The sequence below is a fragment of the Pelodiscus sinensis genome, chromosome 19 (assembly GCF_049634645.1).
Source record: "Pelodiscus sinensis isolate JC-2024 chromosome 19, ASM4963464v1, whole genome shotgun sequence".
Classification (NCBI taxonomy): domain Eukaryota; kingdom Metazoa; phylum Chordata; order Testudines; family Trionychidae; genus Pelodiscus; species Pelodiscus sinensis.
Genome location: NC_134729.1, coordinates 18,699,286 through 18,727,236, shown reverse-complemented (window position 1 = coordinate 18,727,236; position 27,951 = coordinate 18,699,286). Strand labels below are relative to the sequence as shown.

The 27,951-nt window shown below is 46.0% G+C and overlaps 1 protein-coding gene across 3 annotated transcripts; it reads right to left on the bottom strand.

Moving 5' to 3' along the window:
* Positions 1-864: 864 nt before the first annotated feature.
* Positions 865-27,807, bottom strand: SUGP1 (SURP and G-patch domain containing 1). Of its 3 annotated transcripts, none has more exons than XM_075902822.1 (14): positions 27,603-27,807; positions 25,926-26,097; positions 25,141-25,244; positions 24,614-24,841; positions 23,063-23,186; positions 21,627-21,730; positions 19,649-19,760; positions 16,095-16,393; positions 9,564-9,670; positions 7,333-7,510; positions 6,878-6,984; positions 5,198-5,343; positions 3,028-3,157; positions 865-2,009 (listed from the first exon to the last, which is right to left on the bottom strand). In XM_075902822.1, the coding sequence occupies exons 1-14, from the start codon at positions 27,625-27,627 to the stop codon at positions 1,983-1,985; spliced, it is 1,863 nt and encodes a 620-aa protein (XP_075758937.1). In that variant the 5' UTR covers positions 27,628-27,807; the 3' UTR covers positions 865-1,982. The 3 variants fall into 3 exon arrangements, with proteins under 3 accessions (XP_075758937.1, XP_075758936.1, XP_075758935.1); XM_075902821.1 differs by having other exon boundaries at positions 19,649-19,772; positions 24,614-24,838; XM_075902820.1 differs by having other exon boundaries at positions 19,649-19,772; positions 27,603-27,804.
* Positions 27,808-27,951: the final 144 nt, after the last annotated feature.

Genomic DNA, 27,951 nt, shown 5'->3' with positions numbered 1-27,951 from the left:
GCTTCTCAGAAACAAGGCCACTGGCATATTGGTGTGTGTTGAAACAGAGGAATACAGAACACTTGCCAACAGAAGAGCGGGGAGGGAAAGCCGAGTCTACTCCCTTTCCAAAAGAGATTTGCAAACCATGGGAGAGTGAAAACACTTGGCAGTCCCTGCAGCATTTCATTAGCTTAGCTATTTCACCAGCTGTTTAAAACAGGACACAGAAGCACCAGGCTGCACTGCCTTTATAATCAACACCCATAATGGCTGGGCTAAGACGGATTGCGATGTATTATTGCACCTGTACTTGGCGTGAACAGTCTGATACTGTGCCCTTGTCTACAGCAGCCATCCCCATGGCTCTGAGATTGGGCCTGCAGCTCACACAGAGTCACTGAAAATCAATGCTGTAAATTAATTTTGAGGGGCCTGCTCTGTACCCTGCTTTCGGGCTTCCACAAACACAGAAGCGTTGTTCAGAAGCCGTGCTTGTTTTCATTCATGGCCAAAGACCCAGCAAGGGAGGGAGGAGATGCAAGAACAGAGCAGCACATCCCCAAATGGTAAGTCTCATCATCAACTAAACTCCTCAGTAAAGCCTGAAAGTCACAGCTGCCTGAATAGGCTGGGGAGAAGCTCAGCCTTACCCGGGCCCGCCAACATTTTCTACCTTTATTACCTAATGTTTCCTTGTTATTACCCAAATGCTGATTAGCCCCATCAGCTGCAACAGCCCAGTGTGCAAGCTGCAATGAGCGCACCTGCTTTCTTGGCATGTATTGCTTCCCAGGATGCATCGCCCATTTCCTAGTTACAAGCCTGACTGGCTCATACACTGTAATTCTCCCATGATGAACTCCTATCAAATTGACCAATTTGTTTTGTTTTTTTTATTGAAAGCCAAGCCATTAACTCTACATCATTGAGAAGGGTTAACAAAAAAAGTGAATCTCACACATTAAAACGGCAAGATGTTGGTATCCTGGCAGGGGAGAAGGGGCAAACAACAAACAAGGGGGGAGGATCGTACAGTTTGAGATGCTCTGACAGGATACCATGCAGCTTTATTTTCATCCACAAAACCCTGTGGCAAGGCCACTGGTTCTGATCAGTCTGTGATAAAAAGCTGGGGGGCAGCCAGGTTTGTTTACAGCCAGAGGAGAATTGCTTTGCAGCCGTATGTCACAGACCAATATAAATTCATTGTCCTTTAGTAACTGGGGTTTGGAGGCCTGGCTCTCTACCACCCACATCCACAGAAAGGATCCAGGGGCCTCTTGTTTTGCTGAAGGTTGTATGTGAATTTAGTGTTCAGGAAAGTGAGGGACTGATGGAACTAGCATTGGGCAGGTTTTCCCAGCTGGCCTCAATCCCACACAATGCCGCCTCGTGCATTGCTCCAGACTGTGTCTTGCACCAAACAGAGAGAAAACAAAGAGGCACCAGTTTTGCACTTTTACCTGGAGGCCAGACTCCTCCCACTTGTGACTTAATACAGGTTTGAAGTCAGATCGTCAGGGGAACAGGCTAATCAACTACCTGATACTCACCTTTTGGGGGTAAGGGGCCTGTCTCATACATTTTTAACAAAGCTACAGCCATGGCAGCATATCTGAAGAGTGGATGCAAAAAATACAAGCAATGTATTTCTTGGCAAGTAACATGGCACTGCGCAATAAACAAATGGAGTCCCTGAACTATTCCCACTAATATCTTTGGTGCTACTCTTCTGTGCAGGAGGGCACCATATACAAACCCCCATTCTCACCTGCTCTGGTCTCCTTTTTGAATACCATCCCAGGCCTTTGTTACGAAGCAGTTGTCATGGCACTCAAATGTGCAGTGAGTGGGCTTCAAGGCCTTTGTTCTGGGCGAAGGATGTCATCGTGACTAATCGATTTTACAAAATTTGCGGGAAAAAAAAAGATGACGCAGTTCTGTAACATTTCACAGTAAAATTACAATGGTTTTGAAAATACTTTGTCCTGAAAACACTATCAGTAGTAAGGTCGTCTCGGATTGTTCTGCAGAAAAGGGGACAACAACAGAAGATTAATTAAGATTGCAACTTGAACAGAGCATGTGAGCTTACTACTAATCGGAGGACTCCACTGAAATAGGTTTCAAGAGTCAACATCAGAAGTTTCCTCTGGAAAATTGCAAATGGAATGCAATACTATGTGCATTGGCCAGGTGGGCGTCATGCAGAGTCTGGTGCAAACTGCTACGCTTTTTTTGCCGGGAGAAGAATGACTATCAACATAAAACATGCTGGGATTCAAGGACAACCCATCGGCTTCTTTTGTATGCAGCGTTTATCCTGGACACATTCAGCTTCCAGCTAAATGCAGGAACTTTTGTGTTGAAAAATAAAGGCAAGGAGAGCTTTCTATCAGGGGGGTTGTGTTATTCATGATTTGATTCGACACAAGAACAGAATCAGAAAGGAAATCTCCCAGGGTGATCTGATAGCGTCATTTCCCTGTCACTGTTCCCTTATTTGCTCTATTAAAATGGAACAGAACTCGTGGGGATATTTAGGAATATCCTCAGATAAAAAGGTACAAATGTAAGTGCTTTATGAACACCGAGTCTCACGTTCGACGCACCCTCTCCTGAGGCAAAGGGGTAGGTTAGACTCAGCATCTTTCACAGGTAGGGAAACAAATCCAGGCAGGTGATTTGTTCAAGGTTGCAGAGCTGGGGATATACTCTTGGGACATGGTTCTCCATGGCTCCGCCCCTTGTGTGGTCATTTACATCAATACTGTGCCATTTGGTAATGGTTTCACACCACTTTATTCTGTGTAAATGGTGGCACAATAGGCAGGACAAAGGAGAACGAAGTCCAGGAGTCCGTGCTGAGTGAACATTACCCAGTGTTCGAGAAGCACTTTGAAGACACAGGGCCATACCATGTCCCTTTATTTCTACACAAGGCAAGATGTGCCATAAGGGTCAAGTATTTTTGAGCACTAATAGACTCTTCCTCCTTACAAGATACGGGAAGAGACACAACTGAAGCGTCAGGAGTCATCTCACCAAAGGGTTGGGTCGGAACCTGTAGGCCAACATCATTCTTTTACGGAATGCCTCATACTCGTCATCCTCCTTTGACAGCTCTGCGGGACGATCGATCCCAAATCCAGCGCCATCCACTGCAGTGGTACCCCTGTTTAAAAACAAACAAACCAACCCCCTCCCTGTTAGGTAGATGTTAACAGATAATCACCTTCCTGCTAATCCAAAGAACCTCATAGGATCTGCTCCCTCAAACAAGGGCAGAGAGACCAAGACCTAGGGGCTACTTTTGCTTATTTCATAGAGGGATAAGGGATCTTTCAGAAAAGGCTTTAATTTCCGCAAGATCAGCGTCTAGACTGGCGCTTTTTTCCGACAAAGCTCCATGCCAAAAAAAAGAGGCAGCCATTTTTATGCTAATGAAGCAGGGGGAGATTTAAATCCCCGCCTCATTAGCAATTGCGATGTGTCTAATTTACATCCCTTTTACGAAAAAGGGATGTAGTCTAGATGTAGCCATGGAGACGAGCGTAGCTGATTTGGACCTAAGAGCAGTACAGTGCTGTTACAACATGGCAAACCCCACCACTGGGTGGAAATATCGCACAAAGCAGTAGTGAGAGGAGCAGCAGAGTAAATACATGCATAATCAACCCTTTGTTTAACTAGAGCTGTTCCAGGGATAACTCTCAATGTTTTGGGGTCCTCCCTAGTGAAGAATCCCTTAACCTGCTGACTAGTCTCTGGCAGTCAATGTGACCAAATACAATGATCTGGAGCTAGGTTATTGAGAAAGGGAGTCTTATTTAAGAAGGTGCCTACCTCATACCCCCAAAACGGAGTTACTGGAAGATAAAAACCAGTACAGGTTGAACCTCTCTAGTCCAGCAACATCCATAGTCTGGCATGATTTTAGTTAGCCGGGTGTCCACTTATTGGTGTAGTCAAGTTTCCCACAGTCCTATAAAGTCTGTTTACAGCCACCAGTCCTGGCTCTTAGTGCTCTGTGTTGTTATGTAGATCTAATTTAACCCTAAAAGTCTTCTAAGAGCCCAGTAAACAATGGAAGCATTGGGAATGCTGCTAGACAATACTGATCTCCCATGGTTTGGCAAATTCTCTGGGTCGGCGCCAGTGAGGTACTGGGGTTGCTGGACCAGAGAGGTTCAACTTGTAGTGTTCCCTGTGTATCAGACAGCTCCCCCGCCTTTCCAGGTCACAAGCATCAGAGATGGCAGAGCCTAGTACATCAAATCTTGTCCAGAACTGCACAGTGCAGGATTGTTCCCTGCAGCGTATTTGGGAAAGGCGCAGTAGAAGCTTCATTATTCTGTATACAATAATCTCTCCCCATAGCTCTCGGTTTAAGTGGGTCACCACTTCAGAGAGATGTTCCTGAGAGAAAGGAGCTGAAGTGCTTTGTAGAGACACTTCATCTGTGTTTTCCACTACATATGCACAACTGTAGTTTATAAAGGACCCACTGGATGGGAAACAGTCCTAATTGCTTTCATCAACAATATTTAGGTTCCCTATAGGCCAACATACACCACAAACAGCTGGTCATTCTGATCCATTTTGGATGCAATTACTCTTTATTATCCTGAAAACACTTGAGTGAGGAAACAGACTGCTGTCCATAAGGACGGCATGCACACGCACAGCTTTCTGCTTGTACGGACATGGCTTTCAAAAGCAGTTGGAGCAGTACCATCTACTGGCAACCGCTTTCCGTGCACAGCACACCAGAAACCCATAAGTCTGCCTCAGTCCTCCAGCTGCATAAGGCATGTGCTGGGTATTTGATCACATATAGCACTTTACAAACATTGATCAATCTTCACAGAGCTCCTGTGAGGCAAGTAAGCACTACCCCCCATTTTAAAGATGGGGAAACTGAGGAACAGAGCCTCCATCTCAAAAGGATGGCAGCGTGAGAGTCAAGGTTAGAATTTAGACGCTCCAGGCCAATGCTCAGATCATCTATCCTGTGTAGAGTCATAAACCTAGAACTGGAACCAAAAAACTCTTCAGGTTATTTTTATTACAAAAGGTCCCCTATGCACCCGCAAAATAATGAACTCCAGCCACATTCGTTCCAGCTACGTTCAGCAAACTAGGATGGGAGCATCAACACCTACCCGACAGAAAAGGACAACCAATAGAAGGAAAAGCACATCACTTTGCTTACTTGCTGACAGGATTTTTAATGCCCTGTCCGTCGGAGCCAAGCCCATCACCCTCCTTCCAACCCATCTTCATCAGCATTTGGTAGCCTATATTCTCCACAGTCAGTTTGAATTCCTTGTACTCAGAATAATCTGGTTCGCGACCTTCCTGCAGGGTGACAAAAGGCAACATGAGTTACACTGCATTACTCCACTGGAGGAGGGAAGAAGGGAAAGCACCAGGTCATGGAGATTAGGGATGTTATAGTGTAGTTGATTAAGCAATAAGCAAAAGCAAAAGCTTATCGGTTAATGCTATAGGGCATTTCCTCTCCCCTCCCCCCAGTAAATTTTTAGCAGGCTGGCCAGCAGCTCAGCTCAGTTTGTGCCAAGACCGGGAGCTCAGACCCTCCTCTCCCCCCCACTCCAGCCCCAACGGGGACTGCTGTCACCTTGCATTGCTGCCTCTTTATTAGAGGCAGCAGCGCGGGGCGATAGGCAGCCGGTCCGCGAAGGGAGCTGATTTTTAAACTGGCTCCCCTCACGGATCAGCTCCCACCTGGCACCCCAAGCTGCTGCCTCTATTACAGGAGTGGCAGGGGGATCCTCAGGAGTGGGGCCGGAGTGCACTGGCTGCCGGCCCTGGCCCTGGGGACTATAGAATAATTGAGTAACCGATAAGAATTCATGAGGTTAATTGATTATTCAATTAACCAACATTTAACATCCCTAGTGAAGATTAGCAGGGGCCTAGCAAGCAGTCAGGAACAGTTAATAACTTCAACAAAACTTCTTGGGATTGCATTGCTAGTCCACCACAGGGGAGGAAATGGGTTAGCAGGATAGCACAGCAGAGCCACCCAGAGTCCAAAATGTAATCTGCAAGGTGCAGGGACTGCAACTGGGAGATTAAATGGAGAAATATTAGGCTTTTGGATTTAAAGCTGCTTACTGGACTGGCTCCAAAGATGGCTCTTAGGAGATATCCAGGGAACTACAGGCCCTATCTCTTGTGCTGGCTACAAAGGAACACTACAAAGGATGCCAGCTGCAAGCTGTACCACTAAGAGCTGGCAGGAGCCAAGGGCTCTGCACAGGCTTGTCAGAGATTTCACACTTCGGCTTTATTACATTTGCCTGGATAAAAATTCCAGTTTGCCCTACCTGGTATTAACAATTGCTTATCCCGCTCTGAAATGGGAACTGCAGACCTGTTGGCAAAGTCTGAAAGCTTTGTCTGTTGCAGTGTAACATCACCGTGTGCCCCGCTGACAGGCTGCTCAGTCACGCAGGCTTCCAGTGAATCACAACAGATCAGCTCCCCACCCTTGACAGTGACAAGATCCCTGGGGAATGGAGGGCCCCCCCCTCCCCTTCAGCTCCGGCGGTGGAAGAACACCAGCATGGCACAGCTGTGCTCAGTCAGGGCACCGGCTCTGTCCTAAGGCTAATACCGAGAGGTTCAGCACAAGTGCAGACAAAGTGTAGGAGTCTTATGGGCCTAACATACTAAAAAACGCAACCCCCCCCCCCCAAAAAACAAACACAAAAAAACACCTCAGACCTCTCTTGCAAGGCTGTGCTAGTTCATCTCTCAGAGCTGCAGGCAGCCTATTCTGGTAAATGACTGAGTTCTTCCCTCAGCACTACCAGGTAGGTCAGATTTTTGCTGGTGAGTTCCAGGAAACCGTCACTCATTTCACCTTTAGTGCCTTGAATGTCTCCATGAATTTCTCCAGCTCATCAGGTGGCAGGAAGTCTCCGATGAAATGCTTCCCTCTGCCCATCTGAGTCAGCTGCTCGGCCCATTCTGCTCAAGACATGGAGGGGAGGGGGGAAAAAAAACAACACACAGTAATTAATTTAAAGAGTGGCTTTTATAGCATCTTTTACCTCAGGATCTCAAAGTGCTTTACAAAGCGTTAAGCCTCATAACCCCATGTAATGTGAGTGTTATTTCCATTCTATGGATGGGGCCACTGAAGCACCAAAAAGTTACATGACTTGCCCAAGGGCACCCTGAGAGTCAGTGGCAGACCTGGGAACCTCTTGACTCCAACTCCTAGCTCTTTCCACAAGACCTCAGACTCCATTCTATGGCGGTCTCAGCACAGCAGCAGAATAAGACAAAATCCAGTGCTGAGACTTTCCCACACACCTCGTGTCTTGTCCATTTCCATGCGCCGAAGCTGATGTTCCCATGTCCCCAGTTCATTGTCTACCTCCTCATCACTGTCGTAGTCGTGCTGGTGCTGCTGAACTGCCTTTTCCCACATCACCTGCATTTCCTGCATTGCTCGCTTGTGTTTCATGATCATGTCGTACATCTGCTGCATCTAGGGAAGCAAAACAGTAGCCTGCTAAGGGAGGCAGCTACTCTGTAGGCAGCAGAGTGTACCCAAGGAGGTCCCTTAATTCTACAACATAGCTAGGGGCCTACCAAATTCATGGCCCGTTTTGGTTAATTTCCTGATCATGGGATTTAAAAAATAGTAAATGTCACGATTTCAGCTACTGAAATATGAAATTCACAAGGCTGTAATTGTAGGGGTCCTGACCCAAAAGGAGGTGGGTTTTTTTTGGGGGGGGGGGGGGGGGGGGAGAGGATTGCAAGATTACCGTATTTTAGCAAATATACCCCGCACCCGAATATACCCCGCGGTTTTTGCAGTTTGAGTAAAAAAACTCTTGTATACCCCGCACACGAGTACAAGCCGCAGGGTATACAAGACTTTTTTTCAAACTGTTTGTGGGACGGGGGGCTTCTACAGGTCGGGGGAGAGGGGGAGAATTAGCCACCCTCCGGGAGGGGGAGCACTCACCCCCTGGGTCCCGTGCGGCCACACAACCTCCAGGCGGGGGAATGAGAGTGCTCCCTCACCCCTTCCTGCAGCTGCGCAGCCGCCAGCCTCCGGGTGGGGGAGCGCTCATTCCTAAGTTCCTGCGCAGCCGCAGGATGGGGAAGGAGGAGCGTACCTGCGCTGGAACCGGGAGATGAGCGCTCCCCCGCCCGGAGGCTGGCGGCTGTGCAGAGGGGGAGTGCTCACCACCAGGTGAATAAAAAAAAAATATATATATATATATACCCCACACCCGAGTATACCCCGCAGGGGGGTGCGGGGTTTGTAAAAACAAATATAACCCGTGGGTTATATTCGCTAAAATACGGTACTGTAAGGAGGTGGGAGGTTTTGGTACTACTAGCATTACTTCCGCACTGCTCCTGGCAGCATGCTGCCTTCAGAGCTGGGCACTTGGCTAACAGGCACAGCTCTGAAAGCAGGGCAGAAGAAAGGTAACCCTGTGATCCCCTCCCACTTCTGTTTAGATCAGGACTCCCAATCTGAGAAACTCTATAGTCTCTTCTGTGAAATCAGTGTGGGACAGGGTGAAAACCCACAAATATCAGATCTCAGGGTCTGTTTTTCATGGCTATGCATTTCGTAGGGCCCAAAATATAGCATGTGGTTGCCTTATCTAGGAGACAGAAATGCCAGCCAAGAAGACCACAAATTCCAGCAGGCAATGCTGAATCAAACAGCCTACTGTTTCATTGGTCAAACAGGAGAATCACCTGCTGGCACCTTTGAGAGCTGCACCCACATATTAACAATACAGACAGCTGCCAGGTGATCCTTTTGATGTGGTTTATAGTTTAAATGCAGCCCTCAGGATCCCCACAGTGGCCAGTTATGATCCTCTGATTTACAGAAACACAAATTTCAGCAGGGAAGAGAAGTGACACCACAAGCTGCACAGACTAGGGATGTTAGAGTTTAAGTGGTTAACCAACAAGCTGATGCTTTTCGCTTAAACTCTGCCCAGCAGCCAGCTCTGCGGGAGAGTGGAGCCAACAGGGGCAGCTGCCCTGCTCGGGGAAGCTGGCTGTAGAGCCCACAGTGAAGCCGCCTCCCTGGGAGCAGGGATAGCAGCCCTGCTACTTGGAGGTTTCACTGCGGGTTCTGCAGAATGAAGCTTATTTAAGCTTTATACTGAAGAGCTTAGTGGTTAGTTACCCCGTTACCTTTTTAACTGAGGTTTTACAGCCCTAGTACGGTCAGTGGGCTTTAGAGGGAAGAAGAATCAAGTCCCATATGGACAGCATGTGAGAGGAAAGATGAGCTCACAGGCAGAACATTTTTTTGTTTAGTGGGGAGATGGCTTGGCTGGATTTTGCTCAAGTCCCTCTATGTTCTGTATACATTTCTGCTGACCAAAGCAAGATCTGATACTTAAGAATCCAATATGAATCTAAGAGGGTTTGTCTGTTCAACCCCTGGGGAAATCTCCGTTGTCTACCTCCACCCATGTGTCTTCCCTTAGCCCAACCACGTTGCAATGCAATGTATTGGAGCACAAATTAGCTTACAAATCATTTCATCGCATTACCTCCTGCTGCTCCTTCAGCTGTTTCTTCTGGGCATCAGAGAGCTCAGTCACACCCACAAGTCCAACCGGTTTCCCTTTCTCATAACCAAGACCCTTGAGGTCCTGAACTGAAATAAGCAGAGGTTAAAGGTTTTCAAAAAACTGAGCCAGCTGTTCAGGACAACAGAACCATATCTCAACAGCCTGTTTCACAACTCCAACACTAAGGTGCTAAGCTGCAGAAAAACTCCCAGTAGAACTTACAGACTCCCAGAAGAAAGACTCATTAGAGCCATACTCCACATCCTGGCCAACTCAGACCTGGTCCCTACATTGCTTTTCTCTAGGGCTTTGTTCTTCTCTCGTCTCAGATATTCCCCAGCTTCCCTCAGGAAACCATTCCAGTCTTGGAGGCCACACTGGTAGGAAGTCTATCCTCCAGGCAGTCTACAATTACCCTCCCTTAATTTAGGCTGATTTCTTCTCACTGAGTTCCTTTACAAATCTCAATACCACCAAGAAACTGGTATTCAAGGGCTGACAGTTTTGATGGGCCCCTAGGGAAGGTGTTGGGGGAAAGGGAGGCCATCTCTGCACACCTGGAAGGGGCGGGGTGTTGGGCAGAAGGGGCACAGCCAGACTTGAGCACTGCCTGGAGTGCTTCTCAGAGTGCATTCTTCACCCGTCCCCATCCCCCCCAGCACTTAGCATCACCTGCAGCATGCCACATGGCGACCCAGCGTCAATTTAAAGGGCTCAGGGCTCCAGCCACTGCTGCAGTACTAGTGGCTGAGAGCCCCGGGGCCCCTTTATACCACTGGACCCCAGGGCAACTGCCTCCTTTGGTATTTAATTATACAGCACTAAGTGCCCAAGAGATTTTGGCCTATCAGTGTATTACTCATCTCATCTCTGCAGTAACTGTACTGTGTTTACTATGTGTATGTCTACACTGCATGCTTATTTTGAAATAAGCTATTTCGGAATAGCTTGTTTTGAAATAGCCCGTCTACACTGCAGGGAAGCCTCAAAATTAACCTAAGGCAGGCTTCCCTAATGTAGACATGCTACCTTGATTTAGAGACCCAGGAGACACTGGGGAGGAATAACTTAAGAGTGTCCCTGGTGAGGGGATATTTCGAAATAGCAGCAGTGGAGCATCTACACACGCCTTATTTCGATATAGCTATTTTGGAATAGACGTTATTCCTCGTAGACCGAGATTCACAGGAGTCAGAATAAGCCGTCCATTTTTTCGAAATAATTGAGCAGTGTAGATGCACCCTTATATGTGAATAGCCACCTATCATTCAGAATGATAAATGATCACACTTCTTTTGGAAATTTACCACTCACTATCACGTATTTACTCTCTCAGCTACAGAAGGGAGGGGGCTACCAAAGACATCAGACCTCCTGCCTTCAAAGAGGAGACATTTAAAATTTCAACTTGATATTTCCATTGGTGTATCCGGGTTCGGCTACACTAGCTCCTGTTTTGGAACGCTTTTCCCTGACGTCGTATTGGAAAGGCCCTACAATTAGGTTTTAAGCTCAGCAGGGCAGGGCGAAGTGGATTCTGAATGGCTATGCAGTGCTATGCACTCACAGGAGCATTTTACAATTGCATCGTCTCCTCGCTTTAAGAAAATATTTCTGCAGCAATAAAAAACCCAAACATTCCTGATGCGGTGAAGTTGAGATTTACAATGAACAGCAGCTTGCAAGACTAGTCCATTTCTAACTAACGGGGCTGGCAGCTCCCATCTGAAACATCTAAAAGTTGCCATTAAAATATTTAACGGATTAAAAAAAAAGCCCCTCACACAAAGCCTGCACTTGAAAGTACATTATGTTTTTGCAATGCAGAGGGGAGGATTATATCCTAGTGGCTGCAAGAACCTCAGTTTTAATGTGAGCCCAGGGTATGGCTAAATGATGCTTCATTAATTATTCACTAGCAATTAATTATGAAGCCTGATAATAATAGGATCATTGTTCATGACACCAAATGTCTGTGCAGATGGTAATTAGGTCCCAAGGGTCATTTCTCTCCAACTCCCTCACTCAGGGCAACTGAGCAAAGCGCTTGGCTCCTTTCCCCATACGCTTTCTGCCAAGCATGTCAGGATCTGGAAAGTGGCTTTCTTAGCTGCTGCCTCCAAACAAAAGCAGAAAGCAGTCCCGCACATGCTCATATGGCTGAGAGTACTGGGATACACACATAATCAGTCTACAACCTATGTCTATGGAGCTCAGCAGAGAGATAGCAAGAGATTTTCTGAGAGAGTCAGAGATACACTTGCTGATGCCAGGCCCTGAGAAGTGCACAGTATGCCCTCAGTTCCCAGTGAAATAATACAAAACAAAAAACCAGACATATAAAATTATTGGACAGAGGCAATGTTCCCATCCATGTGCAGAATAATTTTATGTGCACCAATATATATACACCACCAACAGAAATCTAGCTGTGGGCCATCTGCTAATCAGCTGGGGGGCATTTGACTCGCTCCTCAGTGGCCGCACAAAAGCGCAGCTTACAAGGAACACTGGGCAGAGGTCCTGTAAATAGAACACCTGAGTCTTCTCTTCTGTACACTCAGTGAGAATGAGGAATAGTCACTGCCGGAAGACTGGTGAGAGGAGAATCAGGCTCAAAATGTCACATGAGAGACTGGGACACATCTGTGGCAGCGCCAAACACAGGGTCAGCCCTGCTCTCAAGGAACTATGTGGCCAAAGAAAGACTTGCTGAAGAAATCTGTATAGTCTTCACGGGAAAGTCTGCAGTTCAAATACGATATTCCAGAATAGTTACTCCGAAATAGCTTATTTCGAAATAGCACGTCTACACTGCAGGGAAGCCTCAAAATTAGTCCAAGGCAGGTTTCCCTAATGTAGACGTGTTATCTCGATTTAGAGCCCCAGGAGACACTGGGAAGAAATAACTTAAGAGAGTCCCTGCTGAGGGGCTATTTTGAAATAGCAGCAGTGGAGCATCTACACACCCCTTATTTCAAAATAGCTATTTCAGAAGAGGCGTTATTCCTCAGAGAATGAGGTTTGCAGATTTTGGAATAAGCAGTCCGTTATTTCAAAATGGCTGTGTAGATACTCGCATTATCTCGAAATAACGGTACAGTGTAGACGCACCGAGAGACTATTGTGGGTGTTTAGCTCTGCGCACCCAGTCTAATTACCCCCCTTTTCCTAGTGCCAACTTCCCAACTTCCTTTCAAAGTTGACCGAAGGAAGAGAGTCTTTGCGGCAGGTGGGAAAACTGCTGCAGAACAAAGCCAAGCCAGTTGCTTGGGCAACTTGTATCATTCTGCACCTTGTGCAAAAAAGTCAGCACACTTACATAAAACCAGATCATGGCACTTGAATCATCCTGAGCACGCTAGTGCCATGCAAACAATGAGGAACTGCTCCTCAACCTGGGACAAAGAGCAGCATTCTTCCTAGGAAAAGCATGTCTTGCAAAAAACATTAGCTTTGGCTGCAGCAGGGTTAATGGTGCGATTTGTATTTGCAACATCTAGCAGAAGACTAGTGGAAAGTTTACCCCATCCCCATTTCTGATGAGGCCTCCTTCCTTTCACAACAAGTGCAATCACGCTCCAGCCAAAGAGCCATTAGCTACTTGACTTTTGGCTCAATATTCTGAAGAGAATACTAATTACAACTAAACAGAGCCACAGCAGTGCCCCACCCCAATCCAAAGTGATCAGGAATGCCCAGGCAACACTCAAATTCTCCTATAGTTCCAAAACTTTAGAATGGGGATGCTATTAATTGGCATTTTAAGACACCACTCACTACAGTAAACATGCCACTAAATGTCTGAACATCCATATATGTAAAAAGAGCATTGTTTCCAGCCCAAAGGACCCAACTACACTCACCTCTCTACGTGATACTGATTTAAAACTGACAGAAAATGAATGAAAAATAATAAGCAGTCCTAGCCTAACTGTCCAATGCTCCAAATTGGCAACATTTACTAACAAGATGGGGCTGGAAGAGGCATGGAAAAGAACAATCCAAAGCACATTTTGTGGCTCTAACTCCAGCAGGGCCATGACTATAATTTGCTATTCTAGTCATCTGTCATGTTAAAGATGGGAATTCTAGAAGAGGATTATTCCATCTGAACCAATAATGCTCAGGGAAAGCGTTTAGCAGAACCTTAACAATCCATTTCCGTTGACTAGCTGGTTGCTTGCTGTCCTTTTTTTAAACTTGACAGCACCCTGCGGAAAGTGAGCATGAACAGTTAGCATGCCACCTGTCCAATAAAGAGGGAGCTAACATGGAGGTCAAAGGAAAAAGCAAGTGGAGATTTTAGCAGGAAGACACAAAGGAATGTGTAGCTGTAAGACTCCATCAGAATCCAAGTGCAGCATAATATGTAAGGCAGGAATTCACTTTATGATGATAGCATCTAGCCTGGCTTTGGCTTATTAACTTTTTAAAAAAGTATTAAAATAAACTAAGGCATGAAAACCAATGTTCCCTCTAATTTTTTCATTTGTGTGAAATAAATTTTGTTGTGACACCAATGATGTGCCGATGTGCACCACCAGTAGAAACATATGCTACCAGCTGTGAGTGTTCTTCTAATCAACTGACAGCATCTGAAACTCTCCAGGGTAGCCAGCCTAAAGCAGAGTTTACAGGGAACACTGACAACCCATGTAGCTTGGCTTTTATACACCAGCCCTGCTGCAACTGTAAGAGCCATTACATGACTAATAATAATAATATGGAGATATGCCATCTCATAGAACTGGAAGGGACCTTGAGAGGTCATCAAGTCCAGTCCCCTGCCCTCACAGCAGGACCAAGTACCATCCCTGACAGATTTACAGATTTGCCCCAGACCCCTAAATGCTCCCTTCAAGGATTGAGCTCACAATCCTGGATTTAGCAGTCCAATGTTTAAGCCACTGAGCTATCCCTTCTTCCCAGTTCTTCGGAAAGAACTCCAGAAATATAAAATGAGTGGAGATGTGGAGTGAGATTTCTGTCTGTGTCTCTCTTTTTATTTTATTTTTTTTTTGGTAAGAGACTATAAGATCACACCAGTGATACATTTCTCCTGGTCTCTCCCTTCTTCTCCAGACACAGCTGGTTGAATCTCAAAGTTCCCATTTTGTAGGAAGTTTCAACATTTCAAGATTTGTTTTAATTCTAAACTGTATCAGTGCTAAAAACTCTCATTACATCACAAGCAGGAGACACTGATTTAGAAAAGATCTTTCAACAAGTGCTAAGCAGCAGCTGCCCTTTGTGATTTTAAAAATAAAATATTTAACTACTACTCAGGTCTTAAAATAATGTAAAAATAAAACACTCCATAAAATAAAGTTCTGAATGAAGTTTTCCAAAATGAAACATATTTTGGTTCAAAATATCCCCCATTCCCAGGAATTTTTTGTTGAAATCAACATTTCCCCCCAATTTAGATTTCAATGGAAACAATATTTTTCATCAAAACATTTTGATGAAGAACACCTGACCACCTCTATTCCTGAAGCCATCAGCTGACATCACAATGCATCCAATGTTATTAATGACGAGGCAAAAATAGGAAACAGTCGGTTTTGCTTGTATCCTTTAGCATAGCGATTCTCAATGAGGGGTATATGCATTCCTGGGGGCATCCAGAGGTCTTCCAATAGTACATCAAGTCATCTAGATATTTGCCTTGTTTTACAACAGGCTACATAAAAAGCATTATTGAAGTTAGTTCAATCTAAGACAATGATGTGTTTACACTGCTCTGAATACTGTACACTAAAACTCAAGTACAGTATTTATGTGCCAATTGATTTATTTCATAATTATATGATAAAATAAGAAAGTCAAGAATTTTTCAGTAATATGGTGTGGCACTTCTGTATTTGTAGGCATGATTTTGTAAGTTTCAGTGAGATGAAACATGGGGGTGCACAAGACTCTTGAGGGGGGTCAGTAGTCTGGAAGAATGAAATCAGCTGCCTTAGCACTATGAACAACACACTTACGTTTAAAAAACAAAAATACTTCAGTAGCACCTTGAAGACTAACAAAACATGTAGATGGTATCACGAGCTTTTGTGGGCAAAACCCACTTCTTCAGATAGTTACTCTTCTGACCCATCACGTTCAGAGAGAGAATAGAAGAACTGTCTACAGTTACTGCCATAAAGCATGAACTCTGCTTATTCTCTAACATTTGTTTTCTGACCGTCTCTATTCCTGATGGGAAATAGCCCTAAATAGCAGGGAGGCTGGGGCTATAATGAGCTACAGCTCAGCAGAGTTTTAAAGATAGCTGGAAAATGATAAGATTCCAATCCCCAGTGTCAGTGAGATAAGGAGGCTTATCTGAATTTGCACATGGGAGAGTCAGCTGCTAAACGGAACTAAGAGATAGAAGGTTGCTGACTGGGGAGATTACAGCAAGAGATAGAATTGTAGGGTATCCTGTTTACCAAGCCAACTGAGTTAGGACAGACCCCAAGTTGGGGGTGGAGGGGAATCCTATCAACCCCAAATACAGACCTGACAAAGGGGAGGGAGAAGAGTTCAGCTCCTGTTGGGCAAGCTCTGGTGGAGGCAAGTCAACCTTTTCCTCTTCCGGCCCCCATCTGCTCTTCCTCTTCTTTTTAGGAGCAGCTGCAGCCGGCTGTTTAGAGGCAGCTGGAGTGGATGACGATGGTGTGGCCTCAGCAACGCTCTTGTGTTTCAGATTAGTTTCCGGCACAAAAGGCATCCCTATGGAGCTGGTCTTGGCCTTACGGAACTCCTCCAGCTTCTGCCGGTAATATTTGTAGCCTTTGCTGTTTGGCTCATATAAAAACCTAGAGTTAAAAAAAAAAAATGTGTATGCGCAACTTCATTTCAGCAACAGGTCTAAACATTGACTGGCCAGGAACTCTCCTTCCCACATGTGCTTCGAAATACCTCCCCCCTCCTCTAAACCCACATCCTCCACTTCATCCCTGGACACTTCTCTCCCCTCTGCTGCCTCATCACCTGCGATGCAAGTTAGATCGTGAGCTCCTTGGGACAGGGACTTTTCCTCCTGTTTGTAAATGCACCATGGCTAATGGTTACAGTACCACAGAAATACAGAGAAGTACCAAGGTGGTTGCTCTGGTTAGATAGCTGAAGCTCTTATAAGTTCACGTCATCTGTGGAAACAAAAAGTCCTCCCCAGCCCACATCACTACTCCATAAGGCCTGTTCCAGTTCAGAAGACACACTTCTTCACCTTACTAAAGGGAAACAGACTACCAGTTAGAGCACACTCCCACTCAAGTACTCAGATCACCAGACAACATCATAAGAACCATCTTATGATCTCCACCCCACACACAGAGTTCATTGCCACAGGTTGTAACCTCATGCAAAAATAATGTCTTTCCCCTTTTGAGGTGAGGGAAAATCCTATTTCAATCTCTGCCAGAGGACTATGAAGAGTCTGCAATCTAACAACCACACAGATTAGACACTCAGATTTGTCACAAATCCATCCACTGCTTCCCCCAACCTTTTTTCAATTTACACAGTTTTAACATAAAACCCTGACTCCCTTCAAAACCTCCCCATCCCTCACTCTTCAGAGGATCAGTTTGCTACTGATCCTCCCTCTCATCAGGAGACGATTGTGTTTTGGCAGTTCAATTATAGGTCCTTTCCACGCTATAACTGTGTGATTCTACACAAGCACATACACACTTGTATCTCTGCTTTATTAAAATTCACTGAGGTGCAATCTTGCACTCCCTAACTTGGACAAAGCTTAAGTGGGCATTGTTTCAGGTAGAGAGTGGAGTGCAGGATTGGACCCCTCATGACCAATACATGAAATAACTCGATGGAAGAGAAGACGTTAAATTCCACTCAGCAGGCCCAGATGGGATTCTCAGCAGGGCTTTAAGGGAGTTAAATGACAAAGCAGCCCTAGTATGATTGTCTGATATGCTATTCAACACCTGGGATGGGTTCCCAGAGGGCGGCCTGGCAGCGAGTAGAATGCCAAGATTTCAAGTGGGAACAGGCTAATTAAACTGGGGAGTCTAGCTTCACTCCCAGGGAACACACCGTAACCCTTTGCAGTGGCAGAAACAATCAGCTGCTTGAGTTACAAGAAAAGCTAGGCAGTTTTAAGGGGTAGCGGGGGGAACTTTAAGGAATGGGGCCTATCAGATACACTGATGAAAAATTTTCGAAAGAGGGGCCCTTCCGGGAATTGAGTTAAGGTGCCCTACAAAGCAGCAGTGAATATCAGCACCAGACGGCGATCATGGTGAAAGGGAGCTGAAAGGAAAGGTGTAAAGGATTAGCGTCGATACTGGCGCATCGCCATGGAAGGGAGGAAGCAAACGCACAGTTAGGGAAGTCAGAAGTAACCCAATGCCTGCCTGTCTGTTTAGAGCATTTTCTGCTCGGAAGTGACAGCCTTGGGTTGGGATTTGGGTTCTAGGATTGGTCTGCTATAGGAAACTCCTGTAGCAGGAAATAAGTAGAATGACAGTGTAGCAAGATGAGGGCCTAAAACATAAGCCCATGTAGCACAGGTCTAGTTTGAGGCCTAGCCAACAATGGACAAAACATGGCTAACAAAGCAAAGATAAGCTCTGAGCAAGAGGCAGGCCCCAGCTCACAGAACTTGGCACTAACAGGGCTGAGAGTGCAAAACACTAATTGGTAATAGGCCCAGGTGTAGAACTGTCACTGGTACTGGTCATAAGTGGAAAGCACATAATATTACTAGCTCATTAAAAAAGACCTTGGTACCCACTCCTCAAGATGCAGACTCAAGTTCAGGAAAGGGTCTAAAAGGACACATGATGGATAGAGATGATCTAATCAAACCACGAAGTACAGGGTGATGGGTGGTACCTAAGTAGTGTCAGAGAGTGGTAACCCGACAACATCAGAGGTTACCTGATACGTGAGAGTGAGGTGTGACTTGCTGTACTTGTATATAAGGTGGTGTCATGGGAAGACAGTCTTTGAATGACCTAGCGGGCAGCGGGACCTCCCACTGATCGAGTCATTCCATTGTGGCAAGTACATAAGGGTAGTGGTTCAGTACAGTCTACTGACAACTATGACTGTACTTCGCTCTACAATAAACCTGGCCTGGCACCTTCGATCCTTATCTGGTTTGTGGTCCTTGGGGGCTCTCTTAGGGTCTGCCGTGGAGAATAAATGCACAAGTCTCCATGGCACACATCGCCGAGCACACATGCAAGCAGCCTTCTGGTTATCATCAGAGCCAGACACCTGGGAGGATGCCTTGGCAGTAAATCCTGACCAGCCCTCTCTGAAGAGCTTCAGACAGCTGCGTTGCACTCCAAGCACTGGAAAAGGGGCAATCTACCCAGAACAAAGCAGTGTCCATTATTTTAAATTATTTCTAGTATGTTTTAGGTGCTCCTATAATGTGCTGAACCAATGCAGAAAGAAGATACTGCCGACACCTAACATTTACAATCCTGCAGCACGGTTCTCCATGCAGAGCGTATTCTGAACCAACGCGGAGTTCCCTGGAGGATCAAGGCCAATGACAACAAAACACAGACTAACGGGAGTGAAAAGGGATACAACATACACAAAGTAATCAGGTGAGGCCAACACCTGGCTCCACTTCTATATTATTTAATATAAAAAAAGATAAAATAATAAATATGGATTCGTTTGCAGCAGGCACTGAAGGAGCCGTCGGACTAAGGAATGAGGCGAACGAGCAGAGGGTAACATACTGAGGAAGTGTGTCCATGCACAGAGGGACACACGAAACAGAAGCAAGGACGCTGCTGTAGAAGTGAATGCACAAGGCGAAGCACTGTCTGGCAAAGTGGAAACAGCAAAAAGCAAAGATCATATTTCAAGACAATTAAACCCCATTAACATGCAGAAAGGTGACGGTAAGTGGCTGCAGCAGGGATTGGGAAGTAGAACTCCCGGGCTGTCTACCCTCCTTTACAATATAATCATTCCTCTGTTTGCGTTCTAAATTTTCTCAGAGGTTTGTCCCCAGTCAGCCCTGCCAAACAAACCAAACCAAACCCCACGCAAAGCCAGCTGCAGGCTTCTTCCTGTACCTGAAAGCATGGTTCTCCCGATTGTTCTGCAAGGCGATAGCTTCCACCTCTGGACCCCCGTCTGCTATGAACCTGGCCAGCTTCTCCGCAAAGTTCTTGGTCTCTTCATCCTCTGGGGGTGAAACTTTAAGCAGGCTGTCAATACTGGGCCCAACTCACACACCCAACAGTCAAAAGCCTATCTGTTTTACGAACCCCAAGAGTGGAATAAGGGCAAGAGGAGGGTTTATTTTTAAGAACAACATACAGAAACACAGTCAAAAAGGTCAAGAGTTCATATCACTGGGTAAGCGGAGAAGTATCAGCTAGCATGGAGGCTCTGTATTCAGGGGAATGGCCGGGACTTTCACGCTCCGATTTTCTGCATGCCACGGAGTAGGTAGAAATATGGTAATATACAAGGCAGCTTTCCCCTTCCAAACACCCATATTTGTCTCCCACACCTAGGAGGCAGCTAGCTTCATCCTCCTGTACTGGGGATTTGCCCATAGCAGAAAGCCAGCTGCACTGTGGTTCTCTCGAGTTAAGGGCCCCACTCTGAAGTCACGGGGAGCTCTGCCAGGATTGCAGCCCTCAGAGAAGAGGGTGGCAGGTCAGCAATGGAGAGAGAATGGTTTGTGTTACTCTCCTCATGCTTCTGCGGGCCAGTCGGGGCACAGGGGAAAGCAGTGCTCCACGCAGCCTTGCTCCCACTCTTACCTGGAGGAGGGAGCTACTGTAGTCCAGTGGTACAGAGAAAGCTCTGACCGAGAATATGGTCAAAGCAAGTCCCCTTTATAAACAATCAAACATTTTATTTACATACAACTGCCTCACGTGGTACGTTCCATCTTCAGAGCACAATGGCCACATGGTTTAATGGTTACAGCACAGGAGTAAGTGTCCAGGCGACCTGACTTGCTGTTGGGGCATGGGCACATTGTAACATGTCCTTGCATCAATATCCCATCCGCAAAGTGCGGACAATACAACTTAGCTATTAGGGTGCTGCAAGGATTCATTAATTGATGTTTTCAAAGTGCCATGGTCCTAAAAAACTCTATACAAATCATTGCTACTGTGTAAGTGTTAACTCATGTATCTTCAACACTCTGCACTGGTAACAGAATTAATCCCTTTTTTTACAGCTGAAGAAATGGAGACAAGAGGTTAAGTGCTTTGTCATGGCCACGCAGGAATTCTGTGCCTGAGGCTGGATTAAAAGCAAGATGTTCTTGATCCTGAAGTTATACTTGGCTCACCACACCTCTCCTCCCTCACAAAAGATTTAACATTTTGCATTTCACTGCTCAGGACATTAATTCTTTGGCAGATCATCTGCTCCGGCTGCTTTTCCGCTTAAAGCCACAATTCCCAGTTTGTAAGAGCCCATCTGTTGGCTATGGAATTATGCTGCAAGCAGAACATAATGGTTTTCGATGGGGAATAAGCAGCAGAAACAGGGGAACAAATATCAAAGAAACTCAGACCTGGTTTCCATTTTGACCCACGTAGAGTGGAATTACAAAGCAAACAAGAGTACCTGAGAAGCAAGACAAGTTCTAAATCTATTGTTTTTCAGAGTTGGAATGTCATTTTCAGGACGAAACAATGCAGAATCATCCTCTAGCTCACTTTCTTGAAGATGTTTGGGAAACAGTAGGAGACTCTTCCTCCACAGGAAGCAATCCTGCAAGCTCTCAGCGTGTTGGACCGTGTGCTCATTTCAGTGGGACTTTCATGCATGGAGATCTCATAAGAACAGGCTTGCTTATGGACTCAGGAAATGAGTCTAGTGGCATCAGAAATGCCATATGACTCCCTTTGTGACAGCTTTATTTATAGCCAGCAAGAGGCCAACAGCAAGACTAAAGTTGCTGCATATTCCACTTGGATCGTCTCTTAAAGTGTCTAACAAGTAGTTAGAGAGAGAACTGACCAAGACTTTACGATCTTCATTGCATCACTGACAGGTTGCGCTCCAGAGCCCCTCATTTACCTTTCTGACAAGAGGTTGTCTGTGAAGTCTGATTCTCTTTTTTCACCTCTGCTATTTTCTTTCTGTAGTAGAGGAATTCCCTGCTGTTCTTATCATGTAAAAATCTGGAGTGGTCGGAAAGAGAAAAAAGCAAATAAAGCATGCTTTGACCTGTTAATGTTTCTATTCAGCGCAAAAAACTAGACAACAGTCATAAAATAAACTAGTCTGAAAAATACAATTTAAAAATTGTATAATTTATGGTATCACCTATAGCATGGTTCAGTGTTTTTTTTTGTAAGGGTATGCACTGGTATGGCATACCATCACCTTTTCTCCGGAGTACTTGCTTTTCTCCAGCAAAGCTCCCAGCTGGCCCAGGGAGCACTTACGCTCGGGACACGTGGCAATTAAAGGGCCTGCAACCCATTTTGGCCCCAACCTTTTTTTTCCCCCCTCAACAAGTTTTCTACAACCCTTTTTTATTGGGGGGGGGGGGGGGAAGGGGAGGAGGCTCGGCAACCCTAGTACCAGCACCTTTCTTGTTTACAAAAAAAGCCCTGCCATGGTTCAAAACAAGGGGTCCTGGACTCCAGCAGGGGCTGCAAGCAGCTTTCAGGAAAATCCACCAAGAAGAGCCAGTGTTAGACTCACTGGGCCCAGGCTAGAAAGGCTAAGCCCCACAGCATGGTGCCGAAGTCCAGGGCTCTGAGCCCTGCCAGCCAGGGATGAAGTCAAAGCCTGAGCAATGTTACTTTGTGTGTGTGGTGATGGGAGGCGGGGGGGGGGGGGGGGGGGCGCGGCGCACCCAGGCAATTGACCAACTTACTATGCCTAATGCCGGCCCGGGCTTTTGTATGCAGAAAACCAGTTACTGGGGCACACGTGTGCTGTGGAGTTCCTATAGCATGCTGCGGGGAGGGGGTCCTTGGAAAGAGGAGGTTGAGTACCCCTGGCATGTAACACTTTATACCCATAAATGGCACAGCATTCTAAGAAGGTAAGTGATATTGGCCCCATTTTTCAATGAAAGAGAGGAGAGAACCTGTCACCTCCTGATTCCCAGCCCGGTACTCTTATCCATTAGACCAGAAAAGCACTGAATCGGGTCAGGTTCTCCTAACTGGTACAGATTTGCTATGTGTCCTCCAGAATGCCATCTCCTCTCAATACCTCGGTTTCCCCAGCTATGAAACAAGGCCAATAACACTCAGCTACCTCAAAGGAAATAGCAAAGACACAACTGACTGGCGTTTGTGAAATGCTTTGAAATCTGTGGGGATAGGATTTCCAGAGGCAGAATATTTTTATGGTTCTTTGTGAGAACATCTCAAGGAAGTGATAAAGATCCAGCCTCCCAGAAGATGACTAAGCCCCCACTCTATGCATGCAGGTCCTGAGTTCTTCACACAGATACTATATGCTGCATTAGCAAATGAAGGGACCCCTAAACTTACGAAAATGCTGGATTATCCTTGTAGTCTTCCATAGCGAGCTTTTCTAATTCTGGTCCCCCTTCGGCTACGAACCTAGCCAGCTTTTCCACCACTTTCCGGGTCTCTGCATCCTCTGGGGGTAAAACTTTAAGCAGGCTGTCAGTACTGGGGTTCAACTCACACACCCAAGAGGCACATTACTTCTAAGAACCACAGCGGTAGACAAGAGTGGGATGGGGATGAGGAGAAAAAGGATGAAATGGGGAGCCAGTCTTCCACAGCTGTACAAGTTACAAATATGAGTTACTCTCAGACTTTACCCTCCCGGTGGGAAGGAATGATCTGACTAGAACCTTTTCTGAGAGAAAAATATAAGATCTGGTTTCCCCTAAATTTAGGGTTCAATTGCAATTTGTGATGTAATTAGCAACTAACAAGTCTAACACACAAAGGGATGGGGACAATGTGGCTGTTTTTAAAAAGAATGTATTGTACACGAAGGATCGTGGATTTCAGCTCCTGAGAGTCACTCTTTATCCACATACCAGACACAGTCTGGGCAGTGGGAGCGTATGCTTCCTCACGCTGCACCTGCCAGCATGCCTTACTCTTACCCAGGAGGGACCACTACCAGAAGGGAGTGAAGTTACCCTTTGGCTTCTCTGCCGAGACTGCCAACAAGGGACCAATTCATCTCAAGTGTCAAAGGAAGCCCAAGAGAGGACACATGTTCACTGGCAACTAGACAGAGACCAAACAAATTCCAGATAGGCCAATGAACTGCTACAGACAGTAACAGACATGTTAGCACTGACCTAGACTAGATATGACCCAAAGACCAAAAACCAAAAGGCTCCATATCCTAGTACCAATCCCATTAGTCAATCGGTCACCAACATTTGTTTTCCGGTTGTTGTATGGCTGTTTAATACTGTCTTGGTTTCTACCCGGTTATGTGCAGGTCTTCCTGAGATTTTGCTAAAGTTTCTGCTGAAATAGCAAAAAGGCTGATCTCATATAGCAAGCAGCCTTTTAAATGCATCTTGAAGATCATGTCACAATGTGTTTGATCACATGACATGAAGCCCCTCCCTACTCCTCAGGGTATTTTGTAATGGTGAAGACTGTTGGTTTGCTAGCCTGGTAGATGAGAGTCCTCTATCCACAGCACAGGCAATGGTAGGAGGAGCTTCCCCCTCACTGGCTAACCATTATGTATCAGCCCCAAACTGGAGGAAGGATGAGGGGGCCATTCACTCTCTATGGTCCAGCAATTCAATCCTCAGCCCCCGCCATGAAGCTGGCTACAAGGGGGCCAATCAATGCCAATTCTAGTGTTTATATTTTTCAGTGCAGACATCTGCTCACTGGAATCTGGGCTGAGAGCTACCAAATCAAAGCACATGAGAAATCATCAAGCAATAATTCTTTCCCATAAGAAAGACTAAGTAGACGACCGAGGAAGCACAAAAACAAGCTCCATTTCCCATCTACGCCCTTACTGATAACCTGCCTGAATCTACATGCAAAATAAATAAGAGGTGAACTTCAGTTTAATAAGACACAACTTACTTTTGATTTCCAACCACTGTTCATAATCCTCCTCCTCATCATCATCTGGCGACTGAAACACACTTAGGCGGTTAGCAACTGGCATCTGTTTGGAATGGGAGTAATTCTTCACTTGGTTCAACATGCTGCTCGTGGCCAAGCTGTGACGTTTCCCGATGAGGATGGGTTTCTTGCCAGTGCTTGAGGAAGAGGTGTTTGCAGAAATGTTGGCAGAACTTGGAGAAGCTTCTTAGAAAAGAAGAAAGGAAAAAAATCTGTATCCATAAACAAAAGATCTTTGTTTATCCACATAGCAGGTAAAACAATGGTAGCAATGCAACCTTCCATACCACATTCAACCTTACCAAGTCATTTTAATCTCAGTTTAGAGGGACCACTTCTATTGATTTCTTTAAATACTGAAATGTTAGCAAACAGTTTGCACTAACATCTGACTCTTTAATGTAACTACTCCTTTATAGCAGCAACCATGCTGCTTGTGTTATGAAGGAGAAGGAGGCCCTTCTGTTGCTCAAGAGTCAACTTACCAGTACTTGATTTTTCTTTCTGCAGCTTAAGAAACTGCTGGAGAAAGCTGCCATCATTGGCAAACTTGTTGGAAACAGAGGCTTCATTCTCACCACTTTCATCTCTAAAAAAGAAGAGAGATTAGATGCTTAATGTCCTTCTTTGTAGCTCAGAACGAAATAAAGTGGCAGTAATTGCTAATCTCTCAAGGTGGAAATAGGCTACTTGTTTTAGGAATAAACAATACTTCCTGATCTCACAGCAGTATCAAAACATTAGGTACTAATTAATGTTAGGTATTAGTCATCCTACTTAACAGATTGGAACAGGAAGTTGACAAGGCATTTATTCTAAATTTTCTAAAGCTCCACAGCCACAGAATGTGCTTATTATGAAATAATCTGTACACCTCATCTAGTTCACTCCCCAATCTACTAAAACAAGGTTGCTACTAGCAGTTTCTGTATCATTTCCCTGAGCAGCATGGGAAAACACTAGTTAAGAGAACTACACTAACCAAACCAAGCTAGAGACTACCACCATAGTAGTTACCATAACAAAGTTTACACAAGTATCAGGCAGAAAGCCCCAGGGAAAACACTAGAACTCTGCTAGCAATAATCATGTTTAATGGTTGTTGCTACCTGTTCAGCAATGGACAATACTTTAGAAAGGAGAGAAGATACTGAAAACTGCCTAGCACAAGATGATGTTTAATTATTCTAATTTTAAAAAAAATCACAATCATGTATGCAGTGGTTTCTGAAACAAAATTAAGTGATAAATCCCCATGATTCATACATACTCATAAAAGCGAGGGGGGTGTTGGCTGACTAGGTGATTCTGTTTTGCTTGCTGCTCCATTTTGGCCTCAATTTCTTTCTTCTTTTGTGCTATCAGTTCCTCTTGATGAAGAATATTCATGTTCATCTTCACAGATTTAGATGGTGTAACACCAAACCATCGGCTCGCTTTTCCTTGAGAAGCAAAGTGGGATCAAAATTAACAGTCTTCTCTTCCCTTTGTGACATCTAGGAAATTATTAGAGTACTTATAAAGGGAGCCATGTATGGATACAAAACTGGTATCTGCATCTGTAAAAAATGATCAGATGCAGATACTCATGGATTCATAGCAGATATCTGCAAACTCGCAGGGTTTTAGATACACAATTTGTATCTGAATCCATATCTGCAAAAACAACTCACAGATATCCATAGATGTGGATACCTACTGATCTAAAGGGGTTCACAGATTTGCAGGGTTCTACTTGTAACTGGAGGGCCAGGAGAGAGAAAGCAAACAAGCCATGTTCCACTCTATTGTTTACTTTTAGATCATCTGAGCAGGGGGCATTTGGTAAGTCCTTTAATTACTATCTCAGAGTGCTTCTGCATGTAAAACTTAGTTCCACCTAACAACACTGCCCAGGGCTGTGAAAAAATTCACATCCTGTAGAACATAAGAACGGCCGTACTGGGTCAGACCAAAGGTCCATCTAGCCCAGTAGCCTGTCTGCCCACAGTGGACAGCACCAGGTGCCCCAGAGAGGGTGGACCAAAGACAATGATCAAGCAATTTGTCTCCTGCCATCTCTCTCCAGCATCTGACAAATAGAGGTCAGGGACACCATTTCAATCCCCTTGCTAATAGCTTTTTATGGACCTAACCTCCATGAAATTATCTAGCTTCTCTTTAAACTCTGTTATAGTCCTAGCCTTCACAGCCTCCTCTGGCAAGGAGTTCCACAGGTTGACTACACGCTGTGTGAAGAAGAACTTTCTTTTATTAGTTTTAAACCTGCTCCCCATTAACTTCATTTGGTGTCCTCTAGTTCTTCTATTATGGGAACGAACAAATAACTTTTCTTTATTCACCCTCTCCACACCACTCAGGATTTTATAGACCTCTATCCTATCCCCCGAGTCTCCTCTTTTCTAAACTGAAAAGTCCCAGTCGCTTTAGCCTCTCTTCATATGGGTCCTGTTCCAAACCCCTAGTCATTTTAGTTGCCCTTTTCTGAACCCTTTCCAAGGCCAAACTATCTTTTTTGAGGTGAGAGACCATAGTTATGGCAACCTAATGCCCCACTGGGAGATGCAACCAGGTGACCAGAAGAACTATTCCATCCACCTAGCGCCTGCCTTTTCGGAGATGAACTGACCACGCGCCTGGAGAAAGCCCTTCCCCCGCTGCGTGCGTGAGCCTACACGGCGCGCAGGGACGCCTGGAGTGGCGGGGGGGGGGGGGCTGATCTACCGGGGGGGGGTCACTCCCAGGGCTGGGCTAGGAGGCACCCAGCACCCCCCCCCCCCCCGCACCTCCAGCCCCTCCCCCCCACGGCTGAGAGGCCGGGTCTGCGGGGGCGGCTCCTGCGCTCGAGCCCGGAGGGCGGGGAGTGACGCGCCTGAGGGGGCGTGGCCCGAGAGGGGCCCCAGAGAAGGGGGCGACGGGAGCCCGGTGGCGGAGGCCGAAGCGGTACCTGGAGCATCCCGAGAGTTGTCCATTTTGCTATCCCTATCCCATAATGCAGCGCGGCTACCTGGGCTTATGGGTCGGGAAGGGGGCGGGGCTACCGCGCCGCGAAGGCGCCTGGGAGTTGTAGTCCGACATGCCGGAGGGGCGAGGCGGGGAATTCGGAAGGCTTCCAGGCCACTTCGCTTCGGGGTGTGGCCCAAGATGTCACCCGTCGACCCCACGGCCGGATTCGCTTCCCTCTCCCCGCCCCCTCCGCCGCGGGCAGGGCTGAAGAGAGGGACTACGACTCCCAGGAGACGGCGCGTGGGCAGTCCCGTGTGGCGCGCGGCGCTCTCGCGCGATTTCCTCCGGCC